The following is a 22,155-nucleotide window of genomic DNA, read 5'->3' as shown; positions in this document are numbered from 1 at the left end:
TACACATCATCTTAGCTTACATTTATTCAATCCTTTTTTTCTTTCAGTGTTATCTCTTTCTCAATAAACTGACCGGATATTAATTGTGACTTTGAGTCATCGCTTTGATTGCCCTGGGATTTGGAGTAAACCTCAGAAGCTAACTGCATTTGGAACTTTTTTGTAGACTGGCTTTCTTAATAACCTCCAATAACATCTTTAGTCTGCTAACCAGGATAAATATCAACGAAAATAAACCACAGAACCTACATTCTTGTGAAGCCGATAAAAAAAAAAAAAAAATACAGCAGTAAACATGACTGGCAACTTTTGGTGAACAGAATATGGAACAGTTGCATTCATTTCCCCTCCAAACTTCTCACTGGTAGAAAATAAAGGTTCAGAAGTTTATAGGAGATAACACGTTGCTCAAAAGATATTAATAGCCTTTTTAGCAAATTAAATACCTCTAGATATAGTGTTAAAAGAAGTTTGGCAGCTGAGATAGGTGTCCAAATTATGATACTTAGAAAAAGAGTAATAATAGATTCAAATCTTATTATGATTCTAGAAACTTTAGCTGGTTAACTAAACATTGAGTCTGAATCATTTATTTCCCTCACATAAAATTTTCCATTTTATTTATTTTATTTTTTTTTTTGAGATGAAGTCTTGCTCTTGTCACCCAGGCTAGAGTACAATGGCACGATCTGGATTAACTGCAACCTCTGCCTCCCGAGTTCAAGAGATTCTCCTGCCTCAGCCTCCCAAGTAGCTGCGATTGTAGGCACCTGCCACCAGGACTGGCTAATTTTTGTATTTTTAGTATAGATGAGGTTTCACCATGTTGGCCAGGCTGGTCTCAAACTCCTGACCTCAGGCGATCTGCCTGCCTCAGCCTCCCAAAGTGCTGGGATTACAGGTGTGAGCCACCACGCCTGGCAGAAATTTACCATTTTATTTGTATAAGATAAAATTCTAAATAGCAAAGGTCTTCTAAAGTCCTTGGAAAATGGCACATAAGTACTGGGTGTTGGCTACTCATTATTTATTAATTGCTCATTCATCTCTGCCCTGACTTACAGGGCTCAGCACTGGATGTTGGTTCTCCTAGCTCAATACTCAGAGGTACTTCCATATTTGCTTTGCTTCCTTGCCACCCTGAGGCTGGGTACTCCAAGGAGCACTGTACCTGTCAGTCTGTAAAAGTGAGTGAACTTGAAGCTTTGACCTACTGGCAAGTATGCTATTTCTGGTCTGGTTATTCATGTGCTTTTGTTTTTCTACAGGAAATAAATGATAACCATTTATTTGTATGATAATCCACATAATTTCACACTTTCCTTGATAAGGCTATGTGAGGAGGCTAAGTGATGTGCATTCATGATTTAGTATTGAAATCCCATGATTTAATAAACACGGAGATTTAGAAATTATGAGATAACATGACATTTCTAGACAGTTTTGCAAAGAAGTTTTACAGTTTTTCTTTTATATTTAAGGTGACTACACTTGTCAACACAAGCAACAAAGGCCCATCTGGTAAAAAGAAAGGGAGGTCAAAGAAAGCCCATGTACTAGCTGCCTCTGTAGAGCAAGCCACTCAGAACTTCCTGGAAAAGGGTGAACAGATCGCTAAGGAGAGTCAAGATCTCAAAGAAGAGTTGGTGGCTGCTGTAGAGGATGTGCGCAAACAAGGTAGGCAGAATGATACTATTGTTCAAGGCGGATCTATACTGATGTGCAAACAATGGCTTTTTCTTTAGAATCAATGGATATTTACTCAAAGAAGAAGTCTTACGTTTTTTCCTTTCTATCTACACTTGTCATTTTTAATGTTTGCTGGATGTGGTACATAGAGATATTTTCATTGTTGCAGTATGGTACAGCTACAAACACTCCATGTCTGCTGTTACGTCAGATCTTCAAGTTGTTTCTTCTTGGTAAATGTAAACAGACTTTGTGTCAAACTCAGGCTTTAGGGAGAATGGGATGGGGAGACCTAACGTTTATAGAGTCAATGTAAAATCAGGTTTCTATGGATGAAGGGGGAGAAGAATGTAAAGTATTATAAGAGAATTATTCTTATTTTTCTGCGAGTCTCAAATTCATGTTTTCAGTTCATAGATTTCCTCACAAACATAGCAAGCTAGCCACTCATTAATAAATCAGCTACCTCTCTAGCTAGCTAGCTATAATACTGTTGATTTAGCATTTTAAAATTTTGATCTGTATAAAATATACAACATAAAATTCTAACTACGGCCGGGTGCGGTGGCTCACACCTGTATTCCTAGCACTTTGAGAGGCCAAGGCGGGTGGATTGCCTGAGCTCAGGAGTTCAAGACCAGCCTGGGCAACACGGTGAAACCCTGTCTCTACTAAAATACAAAAAATTAGCCGGGCATGGCAGCGTGCACCTGTAGTCCCAGCCACTCAGGAGGCTGAGGCAGGAGAATTGCTAGAACCCGGGAGGCAGAGGTTGCAGTGAGCCAAGATCGTGCCGCTGCACTCCAGCCTGGGTGACAGAGTGAGACTCCATCTCTAAAAAAAAAAAAAAAAAAAGATAAAAAGAAAAAAGTCTTAACTACTTGTAAGTGTACAGTTCAATACTGTTAACGGTATTCATATCGTTGAGCAAGCAATCTCCATAACTGTTTCATCTTGCAAACTGAAACTCTATACCCATTAAACTATTCCCCATATCCTCCTCCGTGAAGCCTCTGGCAATCACCATTCTACTTTCTTTTTCTATGAATTTGACTGCTCTAAATACCTCATATAAGTGGAATCATACATATTAGTCTTTTTTTGACTGGCTTATTTCACTTAGCATAATGTCTTCAAGGTTCATACATGTTGTGGCATGTTTCAGAATTCCATCGTATGTATATACCACATTTTGTTTATACATTCATCCATTCACGGATGTTTGGGTTGCTTCCACTTTTTGGCTCCTGGGAATAATGCTGCTATGAACATAGAGGTAAAGATATCTCTTTAATGCCCTGCTTTCAGTTCTTTTGGATATAGACTCAGAGGTGGTATTACTGGATCATATGATAATTATGTTTTTAATTTTTCAGAGCCTGCATGCTGTTTTCCATAGTGGCTGCACCATTTCCATAGTAGTGCACTCCTACTAATGGTGCACAGCGGTTCCAGTTTCTCCAAATCCTCACCAACACTTGTTTTATTTTGTGAATTGTATCATCATAATTGGTGTGAGGTGATATCTCATTGTAGATTTGATTTATATTTTCCTAATGATTACTTATGTCGAAGAACTTTTTATATGCTTCCTAGGCATTTGACTATTTTTTTCGGAGAAATATTTCCAGTCTTTTGCCCATTTCTGAATCAAGTTATTTGGTTTTGTTGCTGTTGTTAAGTTTATAGGAGTTCTTTATATAGTCTGGATATTAGCACCTTATCAGACAGTGATTGGCAAATATTTTCTCCCATTCTGTAGGTTGCCTTTTCACTCTGTTGTGACTTTTGACACAGAGAATTTTTAAATTTTGATGTAGTCCTACGCAGCATTGTAGTTGAAAGTTCTAAGGACCATGAAATCAGAGCAGACACCTACTCCCAAGCTTGGTCTCTCTCCTGCATTTTCTGCCTTGAAGAATGCAATGCATATCTATTGAGTTGCACGTTGCATAAATCTTAGTGCCATTCTTGTTATTTCCCTTTCCTTCGAAATATAGTCTATTGTAAAATTTCCTAGATCTTACCTCCTATATATCTGTTTAATGGACCACTTCCTGTCTTAGTTATTTAAAAGCACTATGTTTTCATGCCCCAGGGCTTTTATATATGCTGCCTCTTTCACACATTTCTACACTTCCCAGCTCAAGGAATACCTTCTCAGGAACTTTATCTGAAACTCCTGTCATACTTTTTAATGGGTTCTTTCTTTGTTACTTTTCACAGGATAATTAAGTATTTGTGAGGTGACTGTCTTTCATGCCATACTATAAATTAATAAAGGCAGAGACCAGACCATGTCTCTTTTGCTAATCATTGATTTTCAATGCTTAGTACTCATTAAATATTTGTTGAATTATTGAATTAAGAGGTGAATGAATGGTCTCTTCCAATTCTTCTTGCAAAGGTTACCACTGTATCAATTCACAGCTGGATATTTAGTACCTGGAAACACCAACCCTCCTTCCACACTAACAAATACTGTTCCCCTTCTGCCCTGTTCTTCCTCATCCTCTCCTTCCTCCTAAAAATTAATTTCATCTCTATTATACTAACTTAAATTATTACTTTAATTTGCAACGTTAAATGTGCCACATTTTATCTATTGTGAAGAGTATATTTCTGTATGTGTTTTGGCAGTGCGAAATCTTCTAAGTTTGCAGGTGCATTTGAAAACTGATATTCCTTCTGAATTGCAGATGGACGCTTGTTTGTTTTCATGCATCTATAGCCTGGATAGTTGTTTTATTTTTTTCTTTTGTTGTGGGTTTTTTAGGTTGACTGCCATATAATAAACTGTATGCAGTTAAAATTTACAATATGATAAATTTTGACAAATGTATACATCCATGAAACCATCTTTGCACTGAAGATAGCAGAGGTATTCATAGTAGAGAGTGGTTTGATTGGCCCCGGGCCTCTTTTTAAAACATTTGTCTTCTATGATAATAAATTTTTCCCTTTAGTTTCTCCAAAACCTCTTAAGAATTCTTTTGTCATTACAAGTTAGTTTTCACACATTCTGTAGAAACTAGTGTTTTCATTTTCTTGAAGCTTACATGAAATGGTGTTCTTGTGGATATAATATAATAAACAACACAGTTCTTGGCCAGACTATCCTAGGAGTATTAGAGTAACAAATTTCTACAGATGCTAATTTAAGACAGCTAACAATGGTTGAACTTCTAGGGGATATTTCAAGTTTTCTTTTTATATTATCCATTTCTTCTTACAAAACAATTCTGTATCAGAAATGTTGTCTACGTGTAACCTGTATAAAACTCAAATGCCACGTGCTCCTTCTCTTGAACAGTGTCAAATTCAAAGAAGCATTACTATAGTATGCAAAATAACCCAAAAAATGGGTAAAAGCCTTTAAAATTTGCTTTGTTATTTTTCATTCTGCAATCTCTTCCATACACTGCACATGCCTCTCAGGTGTGAGTGGTGCACCTCCTCACTGACAGCAAGGTCCTCAGTCTCTTGTTTGAATTTGATGCCCAGAAGCTCTTATCTCCATTCTTTCCATTCTCTAGCACAGCTTGTCATTATGTAATCCCCTTAGCTTATCTGGCTTTACCTGATTTTCCTGTTTGCCCGTTACCCAAATTTTATTTACCAATGAGAGCCTGCATTGATTTTCAGAGAGAGAGGTAGAGAGAAAGGAGCTTGTGGGGAAGGAATATGGAATGGGGCAAGATATTCAGTTAATGGAAACTTTAAAACACAGTATCTTTCCTTCTATCATAGAAATCTGTTTTCCAATATGCAAGATGATATTCAGAAATTATGGACACACTGACATTTAGAAAACAATAACCTCTTTTAAACTACCTCCAGCATCCATACATGACTTATTAATTAAATGATATGTTGTGGGAATGAAATCTGTTAGTTTTACTATTGCATTGTTTTTGTTTTTATTAAAAAGTATTGTCACTTTTTGTTTTCAGCATAAGTAAATGCCAGTTTTCATATTGTACATGTCCATTTTCAGATTTTTAATATAGAACTGTTTTGTTTTTCTTTTGAAGTTTCACAACATTCATTATAATTACCCAGTCTGTCAAGATTATAGAATTATCTATTTAACTATGTTATTATTGTATTTCATATGGCTAAGCAGTGTTATTTGAATTTCTTTATTATTAAATTATATATATATATATATATATATATATATCTTTTAAACCTGGCTGCATGCCAGATCTCTAAAAGTTTTCCGTATGAGTGGTGACTATATTTTTACTCTAGAATATTCCAGTAGAAGATTTCCCTATATCTGTAAAAAAATACTGGAGTAGGTGTTGTGCGGAACCCCTACGGACTCTGATGGGGATGACGCCAGGATCACGGGGCCAAAGAAGAGATCCAGAGCCAGCAAATGAGACATGGAGTTTTACTGGGGGGCTTACCTACAGGGGAGAAGTCTAGTGGCAGCAGGCTGGCAGAAGAACCATAACCATTTGTGAAAGGCATGCAGTTCATATAGTACTTTCAGGTAGCACCATTTACCTAACAACTTTCACCTGGCAACCTTCATTCAACCCAAAACGGTGCCTCCATCCCCTCTACACCCCATGTTCCACGGGCTGGGCTGGGGGCTCAGATGTTACTCATAGACAAGGAATGAATCTCTGGGTGGGCCACTCCCAGATTCCCTGGCTCAGCAAACACATTCAGATGCATCTGCCGTATGGGGTCATTCTCGGAGTGTGCGTAAGTTTTTGCTTTCAGGTGTGTTTATATACAGTAGGCTTATGATAGCATTTATATTTAAAAGAAGTAACAAAAATAAATTGCCTAAAAGAGATATTGTATTCAAAACTTAGAACTCTGATGTTTTAGACTTTGGGAAAGATAGGATATCTAGTTTGGTGTGTGTGTTTCTGCCTTCCTATCTGTTCAATTATGACTAAAGTCATGTGATATATGCATATTATCTTCCTAATGTAAGTTTAAACCGTATCAGAATAGGAACAATGAGATTTATGTATTTCTTTCTTCTCCTGAAGCACTCGGCATGGTCCTCTAGCACATGGTAGGTGATATTCAGGAAGGAGTCTTGTGAAATCAGGAAAGCATTGGCAGTTTGGTTAAGATATCCAACTTCTAATCTTACTTTTACAAATAACTAGCTGAAAAGCTGAGTCACTTAACCACTTTTAGCTTCAGTTTCTCCATTTTACAAATACAGACAATTATTGTGTCTACCTAAATGAATTGTTTTACAAAATGAAGTCACAGGGGATTAAAAAAACTCTAAATGTTCTATAGATGTCAGAGTAGATTTATTAATTATAATTTATTAAATCAATGTGTACTACCTATAGCAATGTGTACTACCTTTTGATTAGTGAGCAAGCCCCGGCCTTTCCAAGCAGGATGCTAGAGAGCTGAATCAGCATCTAATAGTCTTCATGAAGAAGATTGAGTAGCTGGGTATGGCTTACAGTTGGTGGTAGTTGCACGTGGTGTCCACAAACTATGAGTGGATAGTTGTGCAGCTAGTGAACCATTCACAGAAAAGCTTCTTGAAAACAAGGAATGCAAAGGAGTTATGCCAATCATTTCTTCATATTGAAGCTCTGGGCCAAGGAAAGCTTAAATCGGGGAATTCCAGAACGTTTTCAGTGTTTACCATGAAGATTTTCCTAGACTGAAACTTTTTTTTGACTATGCACTAATTGAGGGGTTCTCAAACTTTAGTGAATACTAGAATCACGTGGGAAGATCTTGAAATCTTTATGTCCAGGCCTCACCCCTCTTCAATTAAATCAGAGTCTCTGCAGTTGGACCCAGGCTTCAAGATGTTTATAGCTCCTCAGGTGATTTCATTTTACAGCCAATTTGAGAAGAAGTGACTAATCCCTTTCTTGCTTATCAGCCCTGCTTAGATTACTTATCAATCCATGGTAGTTATTTAGTGTTTCACATTTGGCAGCTGATAACAGGCAGTCATTATACAAGGTTTATGAGCTTATTGTTTACTTAGAAGTAGGTAGGTAAGGGCCTGGCGTGGTGACTTGCGCCTATAATCCGAGCACTTTGGGAGGCCAAGGCGGGCAGATCACGAGGTTAGGAGATTAAGACCATCCTGGCTAACACAGTGAAAGAGAAGTCTAGTGGCAGCGGGCTGGGCAGAAGAACCACAACCGGGGGTTGTGGCAGGCACCTGTAGTCCCAGCTACTTGGGGAGGCTGAGGCAGGAGAATCACTTGAACCCAGGAGGTGGAGGTTGCAGTGAACCGAGATCGTGCCACTGCACTCCAGCCTGGGTGACAGAGTGAGACTCTGTCTCAACAAAAAAAAAAAAAAAAAAAAAAAAAGAAGTAGATAAGACTTACGTAGGAGAAACAACTTGATATTCTATATTAAAATATTATGGATAGATATATCCTATGCTAAATGATGTGTTACCCAGCCTGACATTCTTCAGGTACACAGGAATATGTGTTAAGTATATACTGGGCAGTCAAATGTATAGGGCAGTTAAATATTTCAGGAGTTGTGGAAAAAGAAAGATATATAGCTGAAATTAACAAGAAGGAGGTAATATTTAATCTGATCATGGACTAAAAATTTTCGAAGACCAGTGGGACAAGAATTGCAGGTTTAAGATTGGTGGGATAAGAATTTCAGGCTGTATCTAATTTTCAAAGGCAAAAAAGCAAGAATGGCATTGATAATTGGAGGTTGGATAAAGAAGCCCTGATTTGATGAAATGTTTCATATTCAGGTACAGTTAGAAATATAAGATGGCTGGGCAGGGTGGCACACACCTGTAATCCCAGCACTTTGGGAGGCCGAGGCAGGCAGATCATTTGAGGTCTGGAGTTTGAGACTAGCCTGACCAACATGGTGAAACCCCGTCTCTACTAAAAATACAAAATAATTAGCAGGGTGTGGTGGCTCATGCCTGTAGTTCCAGATATGCGGGAGGCTGAGGCAGTAGAATCACTTGAACCTGGGAGGCGGAGGTTGCAGTGAGGCGAGATTGTACCACTGTACTCCAGCCTGGGTGATGGAGAGACTCTATCTCAAAAAAAAAAAAAAAAAGAAAGAAAGAAGGAAATATGATAAGATGATAGAACAGATCCAGATAGGGAAAAGTATAGACAACATGATGAAAGGAAGGGAGAGAGGGAAGGAGGACAGAAGCTAGCTACCCGGCTGGCTTCTACCCACTTAAATGATATTTTAGAAAGATTAATATGGCAACTTCATGAAAACCTGACTAAATCAGAGAAAAACTGGACCCAGACAGATTGGTTAGGTGTGATCATAATATCGAGGGAAATGAAACAAAATATAGTACTACTTTGAGGGTCCAGGATTGAGGAGGTGGTAATGGGAACAGAAAGAAGCTAAAAGTTGCAGGCATTACAAAAAAAGAATAAAATCTTTTTCAACTTACTGAAGGGCAGATAAGAGCCAAAATTTGTTCTACATTTTTGGCCCTAGGCTAATTAATTGGGAAGTCTTTAGGAGTGACAGGGGCAGGGGAGAGTGTACGGGTTTGATTTTAAACATAGATGAATGGGGAGGACCACCTGGCAGAAGGACAATGCCATGGTGAAATAGAGAAATTTGGAAGTACTTGCCAATAGAGAGAGGAGAACAGAGGGATGAAGGTATAGTTTTGGAAGAAAGAACAAACTAGTATTAGAAAATGAAGTAGAAATAAATTAGGGAAAGCAATCCCTGAAAAATATCCAGCGAACAAAGAATCCTAAAATCCAAGGGAATAGGATGTTTCTTAAAGGAGATAGTGATCACTCTAGACTCTAGAATGTTGTTGTAGTCATATCAGAGTGTTCAGAGATTGTGGAGAATGAATAATGAGAAAATGCTTTGGATTTAGCTAGACAGGTGTCATTAATTATGTTCAAAAGTGCATTTTCAGGAAGCCACAAGGGCAATAGCTAAATGAAAAGAAGGAATCCATCCTGAAGGAACAGAAAAGATGTTGAAATAATTGATGTAGGTAGGAATGCTAACTACACTCTCTTTTGGTTATCATTGCAATACATATTGAAGGTATTTCTTTTTGCCTCTCATAGTCTGGTACTCAACTAAGGGCCCCTTTGTTATTATTTTGTGTATCTCTGGAGCCTGACACAATGTCTGCACATAGTGAGCACTTCAGGCATGCATTAGAAGATCGTCACAGAATGGAAGGAGAGAAATGGAGAGGAGCAATGGAGAGACATTAAAGGCAAGCACAAAATTATAACTGTTTGCCTGCTTGCTTATTGTTTCCAGCCCAAAAAAGAAGTATCAGGGTATATATGAAGAGAAGGAGCCATAATTATAATACAAAGAAAGACGGTTCAGGGTTGCATGAAGTGATGCAGAGAGGAAATTTCTTTATCTAGAAAGCAGGTATATATGAAGAGAAGGAGCCATAATTATAATACAGAGAAAGAAGGTTCAGGGTTGCATGAAGTGATGCAGAGAGGAAATTTCTTTATCTAGAAAGCAGGTAGGGAGGAGAGATAATCCCAAAAATGTTTTGTGGAAAAAGTAAGAGCAAAAGCAGATTAGATGAAATGATCTCGATTATTTTGAACAAAGACAGAGGTGTTTTTAATGGACCATGGATAGCTGATACTTGACCACTATTGGAGATGTTTTTCTATTTTTTGTCTGTTACTGCCATCTGTGTGGGTCTCCCATACATTTTTAAGAGATTTTATTTACTGAATACAGCTGATGATTACTCCTTTCTTGGATGCTGCTGAAAAGGCCAATTTTTATGAGGCATAATTTGCCTAAGAATTTTTTATTTAATTCATTTATATGGTATGTAACTGCATCTGTTAAAAATGGGGTGTTCACGTATGGTAGTCAGTAATCTTATTCAATTTGAAATAGATTTGAAAGCTGTGCTTTGAATGATAGGCATCCTTTCTCAAATTTTCTCAATAGGCAAATCCATTTAATGGTGTAACACAGCATTGGTTGTATGCCATAGGACTTACAGAGAATCCTTAAAACACCTCCTCTGTCACCCCATTATATCTCCACATTCTCTTAAGCCATGGAGCAGCTGCTTGTGTTTCCTGCCTTCATTCGACAACAGCATTTTCATATTGCCCACTCTCTGTCTGAGCAATGACAAATCCAAACAGCTAAGATATGACCATGCCACCAAGGTGTATTTGGCCAGCATGTAGATGAGATGTACACGGTCCTAACTCAAAACTAAGGGGAATCTTATGGAGCAGAGTGACAAGGAGGTGCAGATGAAAGAAGCAGCTTCTTCATGGGACCATTTCCTAAATGAAAGTGATGGCCAAGCCATTCACTGCTCATGCAGTATTTTCTTTGTTATGACATAACCTCAAATGTGAAGTGATATGGTGATATCAACAAGTTCCACTATTTTCTTTTCTTTTTCTCTTTTTTTTTTTTTTTTTTGAGATGGAGTCTTGCTCTGTCACCCAGGTTGGAGTGCAGCGGCGTCATCTTGGCTCACTGCAACCTCCACCTCCTGAGTTCAAGCTATTCTCCTGCCTCAGCCTCCCAAGTAGCTGGGATTACAGGAGTGTGCTACCATGCCTGGCTAATTTTTGTATTTCTAGTAGAGACAGGGTTTCACCATGTTGGCCAAGCTGGTCTCGAACTCCTGACCTTGTGATCTGCCCACCTAGGCCTCCCAAAGAGCTGTGATTACAGGCCTCAGCCACTCTGCCTGGCCTCACTATTTCATTTTTATTCAATCGATATTTATTAAGTAAATGATGACCAATGGGCTAAGACAGAGAGCAAGACTGAGAAACATAACAGAGCATGACAGAAAGGTCTCCTTCACATATCTGAGAGGTCATAAGCCCTTGCCTCCTAATGACCTGGTGCCTCCCTGCTTCTCACCCTCTTTGGTGGTGTGGTGTTAGTGGAATGAGAGGACCCAACAAAAACTTCAGTTGATGCCAGCTGTGTGAACTCCTAGGCTGAGAGCTGGTCAGAGACTACTTCCCTGACCAGGAAGCTCCCTCTGTCACACAGCCCTGTCCCTCCTCCTTCATTTGCCCTATAAATACATAAAGCAGCACAGTGTGGGGATGGTGGGCATGTTCTCACTCCTGCAGCACTTTCCGAAGGGGTCAGCCTCTCTAAAAACAAGAGTTGCGGGAGGTGGCAGGATTCTGTTACTCCTCTGTGTGTCCTTTTCTCAAGTATCCCTGGCTTTATGCCTCTACTCCTTATACCCTGAATACTTGAGTCTCCTAGGATATTGGGCTTCCTTTCTGTGCTGTGCGCTGACTCTTCACTGCTGCCTGACTGCCTCTGTATGGATGGTACCTTAGTTACCGTGTTCTAGTATGGGTTCTTGCTGGTCTTAGGGTAAGATTTCACTCCTGTATGGGGAGCGGAGGGGATGTTTCCACTGAAGGAGGATACCTTTGGGGAAAGAAGAGTATTCTGGGACAGAAAATGGGGATACAAGAGGCAAATCCTAGGTAAGAGACGGGAAGATAACTCATTTATCTTCCCTCTGCGGATCTCACTTCATTGAGCCTGGACTCTGCTGAGTGTAGATCCATTACTTTTTAAAATGATACTATTCACAGCCGGGTACAGTGGCTCATACCTGTAATCCCAGTGCTTTGGGATGCTAAGGTGGGAGGATTGCTTGAGGTTAGTAGTTCAAACCAGGCTGGGCAAGATAGCAAGACCCCCATCTCTACAAAAAATAAAATAAAATAATGAGCTGGGCATGGTGGTGCACACCTGTGGTCTCAGCTACTCTAGAGACTGAGGCAGGAGGATAGCTTGAGCCTAGGAGTTTGAGGCTACATTGAGCTATGATAGAGCCACTGCATTTCAGCCTGAGTGACAAAGCAAGAGCAAATGATACAGTTTGAGTAATGTAATAAAGTGCATGTGTGCTAGATCCAGCAAGGGCAGACCTTGAAGTTGGAATGGAGGATGTCGTTCTTGAGTCTATGAGTGCAGCTGAGCTAGAGATCTGATGGTGCTCCACTATGGCCATACACTGCCACTCACTGTCCTTCCCGTGGCTTCTCCTCCCCTTCCTTATAGAAACTTCATTTTACAAGTGTTTCTCAGAGTGAAGTTCACAGACCACCTGGTTCAGAATTCCCTGGGTGGGTATGGGAGGAGTCCATGAAAATTCATCTTGATAAGTCTAGCCATAACTCCAGATTCAGTATGTCTGGGGTGACCCTGTAAATTTTATTACTAGATAGCACCCCAAGTAAATCTTATGCTTCTAAAGTTTGAGAATCACTAATAGCCTAAGTTTAATACATCGTTATCAACATCATTTTAATTAGTTTGGTCTCTTTTCCATGGAAAAGTATGCTATCTAGGAATGAAATCAATTCTCAGAAGGTTTAACATCAGAAGTTTAAAAAATACCAAAAAACCTAGAGATACATACAATGACAAAAAGACAAAAAGAAGTTCGATGTGAAAATATCATGAAGAAAAATGCATACACGTGAAAATGTCATATACCCTTAGGATTCATCTTAATGCAAATTTTAACATTTGCAATAGGTTCATCTGTTGCATATTTTGTTAAATAAAATATATTTGTATGCCAAAGTTTGCATTAGCTGAGGGCCCAGGAGTACTTCAGGTCAGCACAGAGCCCTTTGTGTGGCTTTTATTGCAAGACATTGGACGATAATGGCATATTATTCTTTCACCTGACCTCTCTTTCTGGAACCCTTGGCTTTTGAAAATGCTATATTCTTTCAGCAAAAATAACAGCAACAATAGCAATGGTTTATTGTTTGCCACTCCATTTGTAAGAAACTTTGTATACAGTCTCCCAAAGTCATCCTGTTTGTCATTTGAAGTATTATCCATACTTGTATAATATGACACTGATACTGATATCCATGTGCATTGATTACTTCTACAAATATTTTTTGAGTTCTATGCACAGGCACTATTTTGGGTGCTGAGAATATGAAATAAAGAAAACATACATTATCTGCTAATAAGAATATTACATTTTGAGATGAGACAAATAAGTAAAATATTAAACAGGGTGATGATTATAGGCTATGGAAGTGCAATTTAAAAATGAAACAACCAAAAGCATGATTCATGAGAAAAATTGATAATTTGAATTTCATATTAAAACTGGAAACTTTGGCACTGAGAAACATAATACTAAGAGAATATAAACAAGCCATAAACTGCAAGAAAAAACTGGTAAATTACATATTTGATGAAAGACTTATATCCATAATATACAAAGAACTCTTAAAATTGCACAAGATAACCAGTAACTCAACATAAAAATGAGTGGAAGCCCTGAACAGATACCTCACCAAGGAAGACATGCAGATGGCAAATAAGCATAAGAAGCAATGTTCACCATCATTTGTGATTGGGGAAATGCAAATTAAACAACAATGAGATTTTAATATCCTTACTAGAATCACTAAAATCTCCAAAACTGACAATACAAAATGTTGGTGATATGTGGAGCAACAGGAGATCTCATTCATTCGGATGCAATATGATATAGCCACTTTGAAGGACAGTTTGGCAGTTTCTAAAATAAAACTAAACAGATTTAATTGCCTTATAACTCAGTAATCACAACCCTACATATTTACTCTGCTGATTTGAAAACATCTATTTATATGGCATCACCTAATCTTGTTCCATTTTCTAAAATAAACTTAGAATAATTTTAGACTTATGGAAAATTTGCAAAGATAGTACAGAAAATTACATATACTCTACACTTATTTGTCACAATTAATAAACCAATATTGATAGATTATTAACTGAGCAGAGCATAATAATAAAAAACCATAATCACAAACCTTTCTATTGATATGCTTAGCAAAAATGGCAAGAACAAACACAGTGTGAATGCCGAACTATTGTTATTTTTAAGCTGACTTGCAAAGAATGGTAAATTATACATCTGTATGAATAAGAATCAGAAATCTAGTTTAGAAGATTGCCAATTCAGGACTGTTTCTTTTAATACCCTTTTTTGAAGTCTAAACTTACCAGTCTAAGTAAAACCATTCTTGTGTTTCACAGAAAACATTTAAAGAGGCATGCAAGGATATACAAAATACAGAAAGAGAATAAGAAATCCACGGAAAAGAGAAAAGACAAATATGGTCGAAGACTCAAGAACAGTCAGGGAAGTGACTAATGCACATATACATTAGGGCCTATGCATCCTGTGCAAACCTGTCCACCCGAGAACACAGCCACAGGTGGCTCAATGGGTGGGGCTCGCTTTGCAGTAGAGTCCAGGTTCAAATTCCAACTGTAGTTTTTATGGTGCCTGCGCTGTGCGACCTGGGAAAATTATTTACTCACTCTGTGCCAGTGTGTTCATGAGTTCATTGGGGCTCATCTTACATTCATTCCAGCACTGCTATGCAGAGCAGATGATAGGATGCACGTAAAGTACTTAGCAACAGACCTAGCACACCTCAGACTTGAAAAACCTGGTGGACGTTGTCTTTATTGCTAACGTCATTGTTATTCTTGCTACAACTGGACAACAGATTGGGCTCTTAAGCTTTCTAACACATCAGTTGTAAAGTTTATGACAAAATTATATTTTTAATCATAAAATGATCTTTCAGATAGATCATGAAACTATCTCCATTTCATGTAATTCACTTTCTTTTAAGGAAAATTCCTTAAACAAAACGTTTGGTCTGTGCATAAAATACTCTATGTTACCACATAAAGATAAAGAAACCTGGTTATCAAGCGTTTTCTCTCTAAAAGCTAGATCTGTAATTCAATCAAAAATGCATTCGATATAAACATCTTGAATAAAAACCAGATAAGATTGTTCAAGATGAAGCTGATTCACTGATGTGTTCTAATTCTGATGTCAGTGACTTGATGCAAACCAGGCAGTCTTCATTAACTCTGGACCTCTCAGAAACCAAGGCTGGGCAAGCGTGCTTCTAGATGTGACTCTTCTTTTTTTAAAACAAAAATAATAATAATTTCAAGATTTATTTCAGATTTGGGGAGTGCATGCACAGGTTTGTTACCTGGTTATATTGTGTGGTGCTGAGATTTGGGATACAATTAACCCCGTCACCCAGGTAACTGAGCATAGTACCCAAGTTAGTTTTTCAGCTCTTGCCCCCCTCCTTCCTCTCCTCCTCTAGTAATCTCCAGTGTCTATTGTCACCATCTTTATGTCCATCAGTATGCAATGTTTAGCTCCCACTTACAAGTGAGAACATGTGAAATTTGGTTTTCTGTTCCTGCATTAATTCACTTAGGATAATGGCCTCCAGCTGCATTCATGTTGCTGCAAAGGACATAATTTCATTCTTTTTTATGGCTTTGTAGTATTTGCTATTGTTTAGGTACCACATTTTCTATATCCAATCCACTGTTGATCAGTACCTAGGTTGATTCCATGAGTCTGCTTTTGAAAAGAAAACAAACAGGTCAAGGTTAAACCATGCTGAATCTTGTTAGGTGCATGTTAATAAAAGGTCTCAGATGACCAGCTCTTTGGAGTGATATATAGGCAATATGGAAAAATCAGATCTTGCAATAAATTATGGAGATGTCAACCCAGCATTGTGGGGCTAAGCAGACACATTAATCATTAGAAAGTGGTAAACAGAAAGAAATGCAGGGGCTGAATTACCTCATCTTAAACTAAAAATCATAATGCTTGACACTGTATGCCTACTCTTTTGTTGCCACAGTTAAAAATGAATGAAAAGCCACGAGACCAGCCTGGCCAACATGGAGAAACCCCGTTTCTACTAAAAATACAAAAAATTAGCCAGGCACGGTGATGCGCGTCTGTTATCCCAGCTACTAGAGAGGCTGGGGCAGGAAGATTGCTTGAACCTGGGAGGCGGAGGTTGCAGTGAACCAAGGTCGTGCCACTGCACTCCAGCCTGGGTGACAAGAGTGACTCCATCTCAAAAATAATAATAATAATAAATAAAATAAAATTGATGCTTATGAATGGTCACTTTTTCTCCCATACTTTTTCTCTGGTTCTCAGGCTCACCAAGCTTGCTCTGCTTTGAGTCATTGGGTTCAACTCTTTGTTAAACCTGGATGTTTCTTTCCCTAAATCTTTTCTTAACCTCTCAGTTGCATCACATAAAGTTGAGCTCCCGCCCTGCATCCCTGGTTCATCCCCTTTCTTGTTTCTCTTGGCTTCTACAATACCTCCTTTCCCTCCCACTTTTTTCTGGTTCCATATCTTCTTGGAATTCTATTTATTAGAATGTCCCAGGGCTCTGAACTGAGCTTTGTTTTCTTCTTTGTCAATCATTTTACTGTATATACCAACCATTCCATAATTTCTACTTCTGGGCCCAAGCCATAGATATTGCTATTTAATATAGTCCAAATACAGCCTCTCTCATTTTTTTTCCAATTCAGAAATGGGACTAACAATCCAGTTGCTTAAATCAATAGTGCTAGAGTTAAACTTTATTCTTTTTTGCCCCCTCATTCCTCACATCCAAAGCCCTCAGCCATGCTCCAAAGCAGGTCTTAAAGCTATTCATTTTAAGGCGGTATAGCATATTCATTAAGAGTATCGTTTATGGAACTAGACAGCCTACATTTGAAACCTGACTCAATAATTTATTAACTGTGTGGTGCTGGACAGGTATTTAATGTCTCATAGGCCTCAGTTCCATCACCTGTAAAATGGGAATAATAATGATTGTCATATAGGCAAGGCATGTAAATCAGTGACTGATAGATAGAAAGCATTATGTAAATGCTAATTAAAATATTTGCTCAGAAAGGCCTTTTCTAACCCCTTGATAAATAATTATATATATATGTATATTATATATAAAATGTGTGTGTGTGTGTATATATAATCTTTAGTTATTTTAGTCTGAGTTTTCCAGAGAAAGAGAACCAATAGGTTATATATGTATGTATTTTAAGGAATTGGTTCATGCAGTTGTGGGACTAGCAAGTCCACCGTCTATAGGACAGTCTGACAGGCTGGAAACTCAAGTAGGAGTTATGCTGAAGTCTTGAATTTCTTCTTTTCCAGCAAACCTTGGTTTTTGCTTGTAAGGCCTTCTACCTGGTTCAGTGAGGCCCACTCACATTATCAAGGCGAATCTTCTTTACTTAAATGTTAACTATATCTACAAAATGTCTAGAAAGCAACAACTTAGCTTAGTGTTTGATTATATTACTGGGTACTAATGCCTGACCAACTTCACAGAGTAAACTAACCATCACAATAGGTAATAATTGATAAGTAATGCTATGCCAATTTGAAATAATTGTACTTATATAAAAGTGCATTTATTGTTTCTAAATTTCTATGACACAATGCAGTGTTCATGACCCTTCTTTTAGAAATAGTTGCCTCTTGGTGCCAGATTTCTCCTGGAAAACCCTTGTCCTACCAAATGGAGGCTGTGGGGTGTAGATACCAAGCAGGGTGTTATGTGTGCCCTCTTGGGTACAATGGAGACTCAGGTTTGCCAAAAGCCAAATATATGGCATGGTGCAAGTCAGCCTTTATGTGTCACAATTTGTATTTGTCAAATATTAATGCCAGTCTCATCTAATCTATAAAATTCTAAGAATTAGATAAATGCCAGAATGAATTTGGGAAAACAAGAAACATTTTTTAAATTGAATATGTGAAAATTAAATTGCTTTTAAAGACATGATTTTTCCTTTATGAAATGACGATAAGCTGAAATGCTGTATATTTTAGGTAAATAGATAATTTTTCCATTTTTGGCCACATCTATGTTTTAGGTTCACATTTTTTGCCATTTCAGTGCGTGTGACCATAAGGATTTAATGAGCTGTTGACATGATTTATTTGAAGTTTTACTTTAAAAAAACAGTTTTAACAACCCAAGGGTAGTTTAAGTTTTGTGGTGCTATTAAGCCAATCTGGCCTTCTATTTTGAATTTCTAAAAATAACTAATGCTATGTAAGTCAGTGCATATTATTGAAATATTTTTAGTGTTTCTGCCATTTCTCTTTGTACTTGCGCTCTCGTGAATGGAGTGAAATTTGAGCTCAAGTACATTTGTCTTTTTAAAGCATAAAAGTATTTAATAACATTGGCTTTTGAAAAGCCCTTAAAATGTGCATGTATTTGTATGGGCTGCATAAAGGAAGAAGCAGTTTGTTGCTTCTTATAATAATTATATTATAGTTCCCCGATGCAGATTCATATGGGAGTATTTAAGGGATGACAGGTCAAAAGGATTAAATATTTACATTCATTAGAATATGACCTTTTGGTGTAGGCAGAAAGGAAAGAGACTAATTGGTTTACTTCTAATTGTGAGCCTTATGAACTTACTGCTTTGGTAATACCTTAAATGTCATGATTAAAAATATTGATCTATTTCTCTATGGGCTTCCACTGAAATGGTAGCAGTCATCTGCAATATTACCTAATACATTTAAAATATGGTCTTTAACTATAAGTGTGAGTATTATAACTAATACATCTCTTTTTTATGCCAAGAGCTCTAAATAACAAGCACTTGCTCTTCTTGGTATAGTGATCTGAGAGCCCCATTGTATTCTGTTTGTTTTCCTTAAGAAAAGCAAGGCAGAAGGGCTTCGTCGTTAATTAGGCTGTGTTTCTCTGAGCAAGCCTATTTAATCTTTGGTCTTAATTTCTTAGCTAGGAAACAAAATCTTCAAATTTGATGTTCTCTAATATTTCTTGGAACCATATATTTTTGTCTTGTATTTTAAAAAGAAGAGGAAGAATGGAGACTGAATCCACTGCCCAATGTTGGATTTCGATTAGTCAACCCGGGCATGGTTTGCCCCAGAGGAGCTTCCAGTCTCAATTGACAGCAGGTCAAGAGTCAGGAAAGACATGGAAAACAAGGCAAGATATGAGCATTTCAAGAGAAATCCCCCTGGAGAGGTGCTTCAAGAAAATCCTCCTGGTTTTTGCAAAAGACCCTCCTGGTTCTTTCATTTCAGCCTTGGGAAACAGATCATGACATTGCGTAAAAGGTGTAATCCTAGAACAACGAGTAGATTTTATGATTTTTTATTAGTTTGTTTTCAATTCTGGGTCAGAATCCCTTTGCATAGAGTGTCCTAGAGATTAAAGAGCAAAGATAAAATAAGTAATAGAAAAAAAAATTGAAGATAATTTATCTACTTCTTCTGGTATTCAGGCAAGACCTGGTCAAAAATCAGCATCTTTCAATTCATGTTTATATTTCATTTATGTTCTGTCTTGAAAATGAATATAATCGATTAAAAAATCAAGAATCTTTGTATTCTGCTCTTTCATGTTCATCTTTCAAGAAGAATATACATTCTAAAATGTGCAATAGTATGAGCTTAATGATAATGACTTTAAATTTAGTTCTGTAAAGTTCTCATGAGGTTTAGTTTTTCGTATCTCATGCATTTACACAATTTTATGGTGGCGATTTTGATTTCGAATGATTATCTCCTATTCTAGGAGTGTCAGAAGCTTTTAGCTGTACTGTCGGGCTCTGTAACAAACTGTTTTTCAGAATTAGCTATTAGTTAACTAGAACTTTAACCCGAGTGCTCTTATCCCCTTAATTTGGGGTCTTATTCTGGTTTTATATCTTTCAGATACTTAGAAACTATTCTTTTGTTTGACAGTTTCATGATTGACAATGGGAGTAATAATTTGGCTCTCCCCTTTTATCTTTCCTTGTTAATGAAGACTATATCGCTAATATTTTTATCTTTTTTAAATCTTCAATTTGCATTTCCATATGGTAAAATGAAGTTATAAACTAAACCAGTTATTCCAGATGCAGACCAAGATCAATGTTACTATGTATCTCCTTGTTTTGTTGAATAATTCAGCTTTATATTCATCTTGCACAGACCCTGATATTTTTCTTTCATGCAGCAGCAATTGGTTTGAATTTATTGCACACTTTGATCCGCAGCTTCTTTCTGTGTAGCTTTTTCTCCATTTTCTTCTCCCTCCAGAAAATAACTGTTTTGGTGTTTATGATTTGTATGTTTTTTTCACCTTGACAATCGCTATTGTCTGTTTATGTCCTATTTTTCTCTTTTATTTCAAAGGGCATTGCAAGGTAGAAGGTAGAGTATTATTATAAGTACTAAACTACTTATTATTTCTTATAGTTTTTCAACATCTCTGCAATAGCAGCATCATTTTTCCATCTCTATGGTAGTCATCATCAAACAATATGATCTGGTAATATCATCCATCTGCTTTGTAATAAAGCCACAGTCACAGAGTCATATAATTTTTGACCTGAAAAGGAACTTGACGGTTGCATTGTTTGTTGATATTCTAAAGATGAGGAATGTAACTCCTAGAAGTTTCCCCTTGGATTCCACAGCTCATTACAGGAATAAGAGGACTAGGACATAGATTTTCAGGTATGATAGTCTTTCTTCTGTGCTGTTTAATACGAAGTTATCAAATGGATATAAGTTGTATTCAAAAGCTTTTGTTGGCCGTGTAGTATTTGGACTGCATTAGGCTTAGAGTTAAGGCAACAGCCCACTCCATCCACTCCCCTCCCTGCATGAAGAACAGGAAAAGCAAAATTGGTCAAGGACAAAGTCCCTCCAGATACACAGCTACACAGTTAAGTGATGATCACAGTGGGTCCACATAGGAGGGAAAACAGACCCTGTAACTTGTATCACCAGTTCCTACTCCTCAGTGGGGAAAGAGACACTCAGTGTTAAAAATTGGAGCAGAATTAACTGAACAACATACAGTAAATTTGGCTAGCAATATTTATGAATCACCTTGTATTTAATAAGGAAGTTTTCATATTAAAGAATATTATCTTCCAAATTTAAAGATAACTCAATAATTTGATTTTACTTATTTTAGCTGTATATTTCCTGTTATGCCAATTATACAAAACTATAGGCAACCTATCACTAATGAACTATTATTCAACTAATAAAAATATATTTTGTTTTTACATTAGCAATAAGTATGTGGAAAGAATTACAATATATGCATATACATGGGTTGAAGTCTAGTAATGTTGAAAACTATAGGCCAAAAAATACTGTTGAGAAATTGTGCATCACTAACATTATTCATACAACCCACAGTACACTAGTTTGATAATAAAGCAGCTAAAGAAATTTTGATTTAGAATTAAATTGCATAATAGAAGCTATCAATACTTTTGATGTGTGGTAGCAAGCTCTGCTCTCCAAATGATTTCATTTTCCTCCTGACATAAAAATAAGTTATATTTACCACCTTCCCCTGCAGCTGGGTGAGGCCACGTGACCAGGTTTCCTCCAACAGATTGTTGATGGATGTGATGTAAGCCATTTCCAGTCCTGGCCCCTAAAACACCCAAGCCATCCTCTGCCTTCTTTCTTCCCTATTAAATGATGAAGAGAATCCTGTGCAATACTCAGGCCCTAGAATGGAGCTGTTGGATGAATGGAGTCAGTGCCCTTACCAGGTCTCCTCATCCCCATATTTATCTCTC

General features: G+C 37.4%; 1 protein-coding gene across 7 annotated transcripts in view; it reads left to right on the top strand.

Moving 5' to 3' along the window:
- Nucleotides 1-22,155, top strand: part of CTNNA2 (catenin alpha 2) — a 1,198,185-nt gene that overhangs the window by 288,744 nt on the left and 887,286 nt on the right. For all 7 annotated transcript variants that reach the window (XM_055378924.2, XM_019021073.4, XM_019021071.4 and 4 more), the window contains one exon: nucleotides 1,482-1,677. In XM_055378924.2, the coding sequence (XP_055234899.1) occupies nucleotides 1,482-1,677 (196 nt within the window). The remainder of the gene's footprint in view (nucleotides 1-1,481; nucleotides 1,678-22,155) is intronic.

Source organism: Gorilla gorilla, chromosome 12 (assembly GCF_029281585.2).
Source record: "Gorilla gorilla gorilla isolate KB3781 chromosome 12, NHGRI_mGorGor1-v2.1_pri, whole genome shotgun sequence".
Classification (NCBI taxonomy): domain Eukaryota; kingdom Metazoa; phylum Chordata; class Mammalia; order Primates; family Hominidae; genus Gorilla; species Gorilla gorilla.
This window is presented reverse-complemented; position numbering and strand designations above follow the sequence as displayed.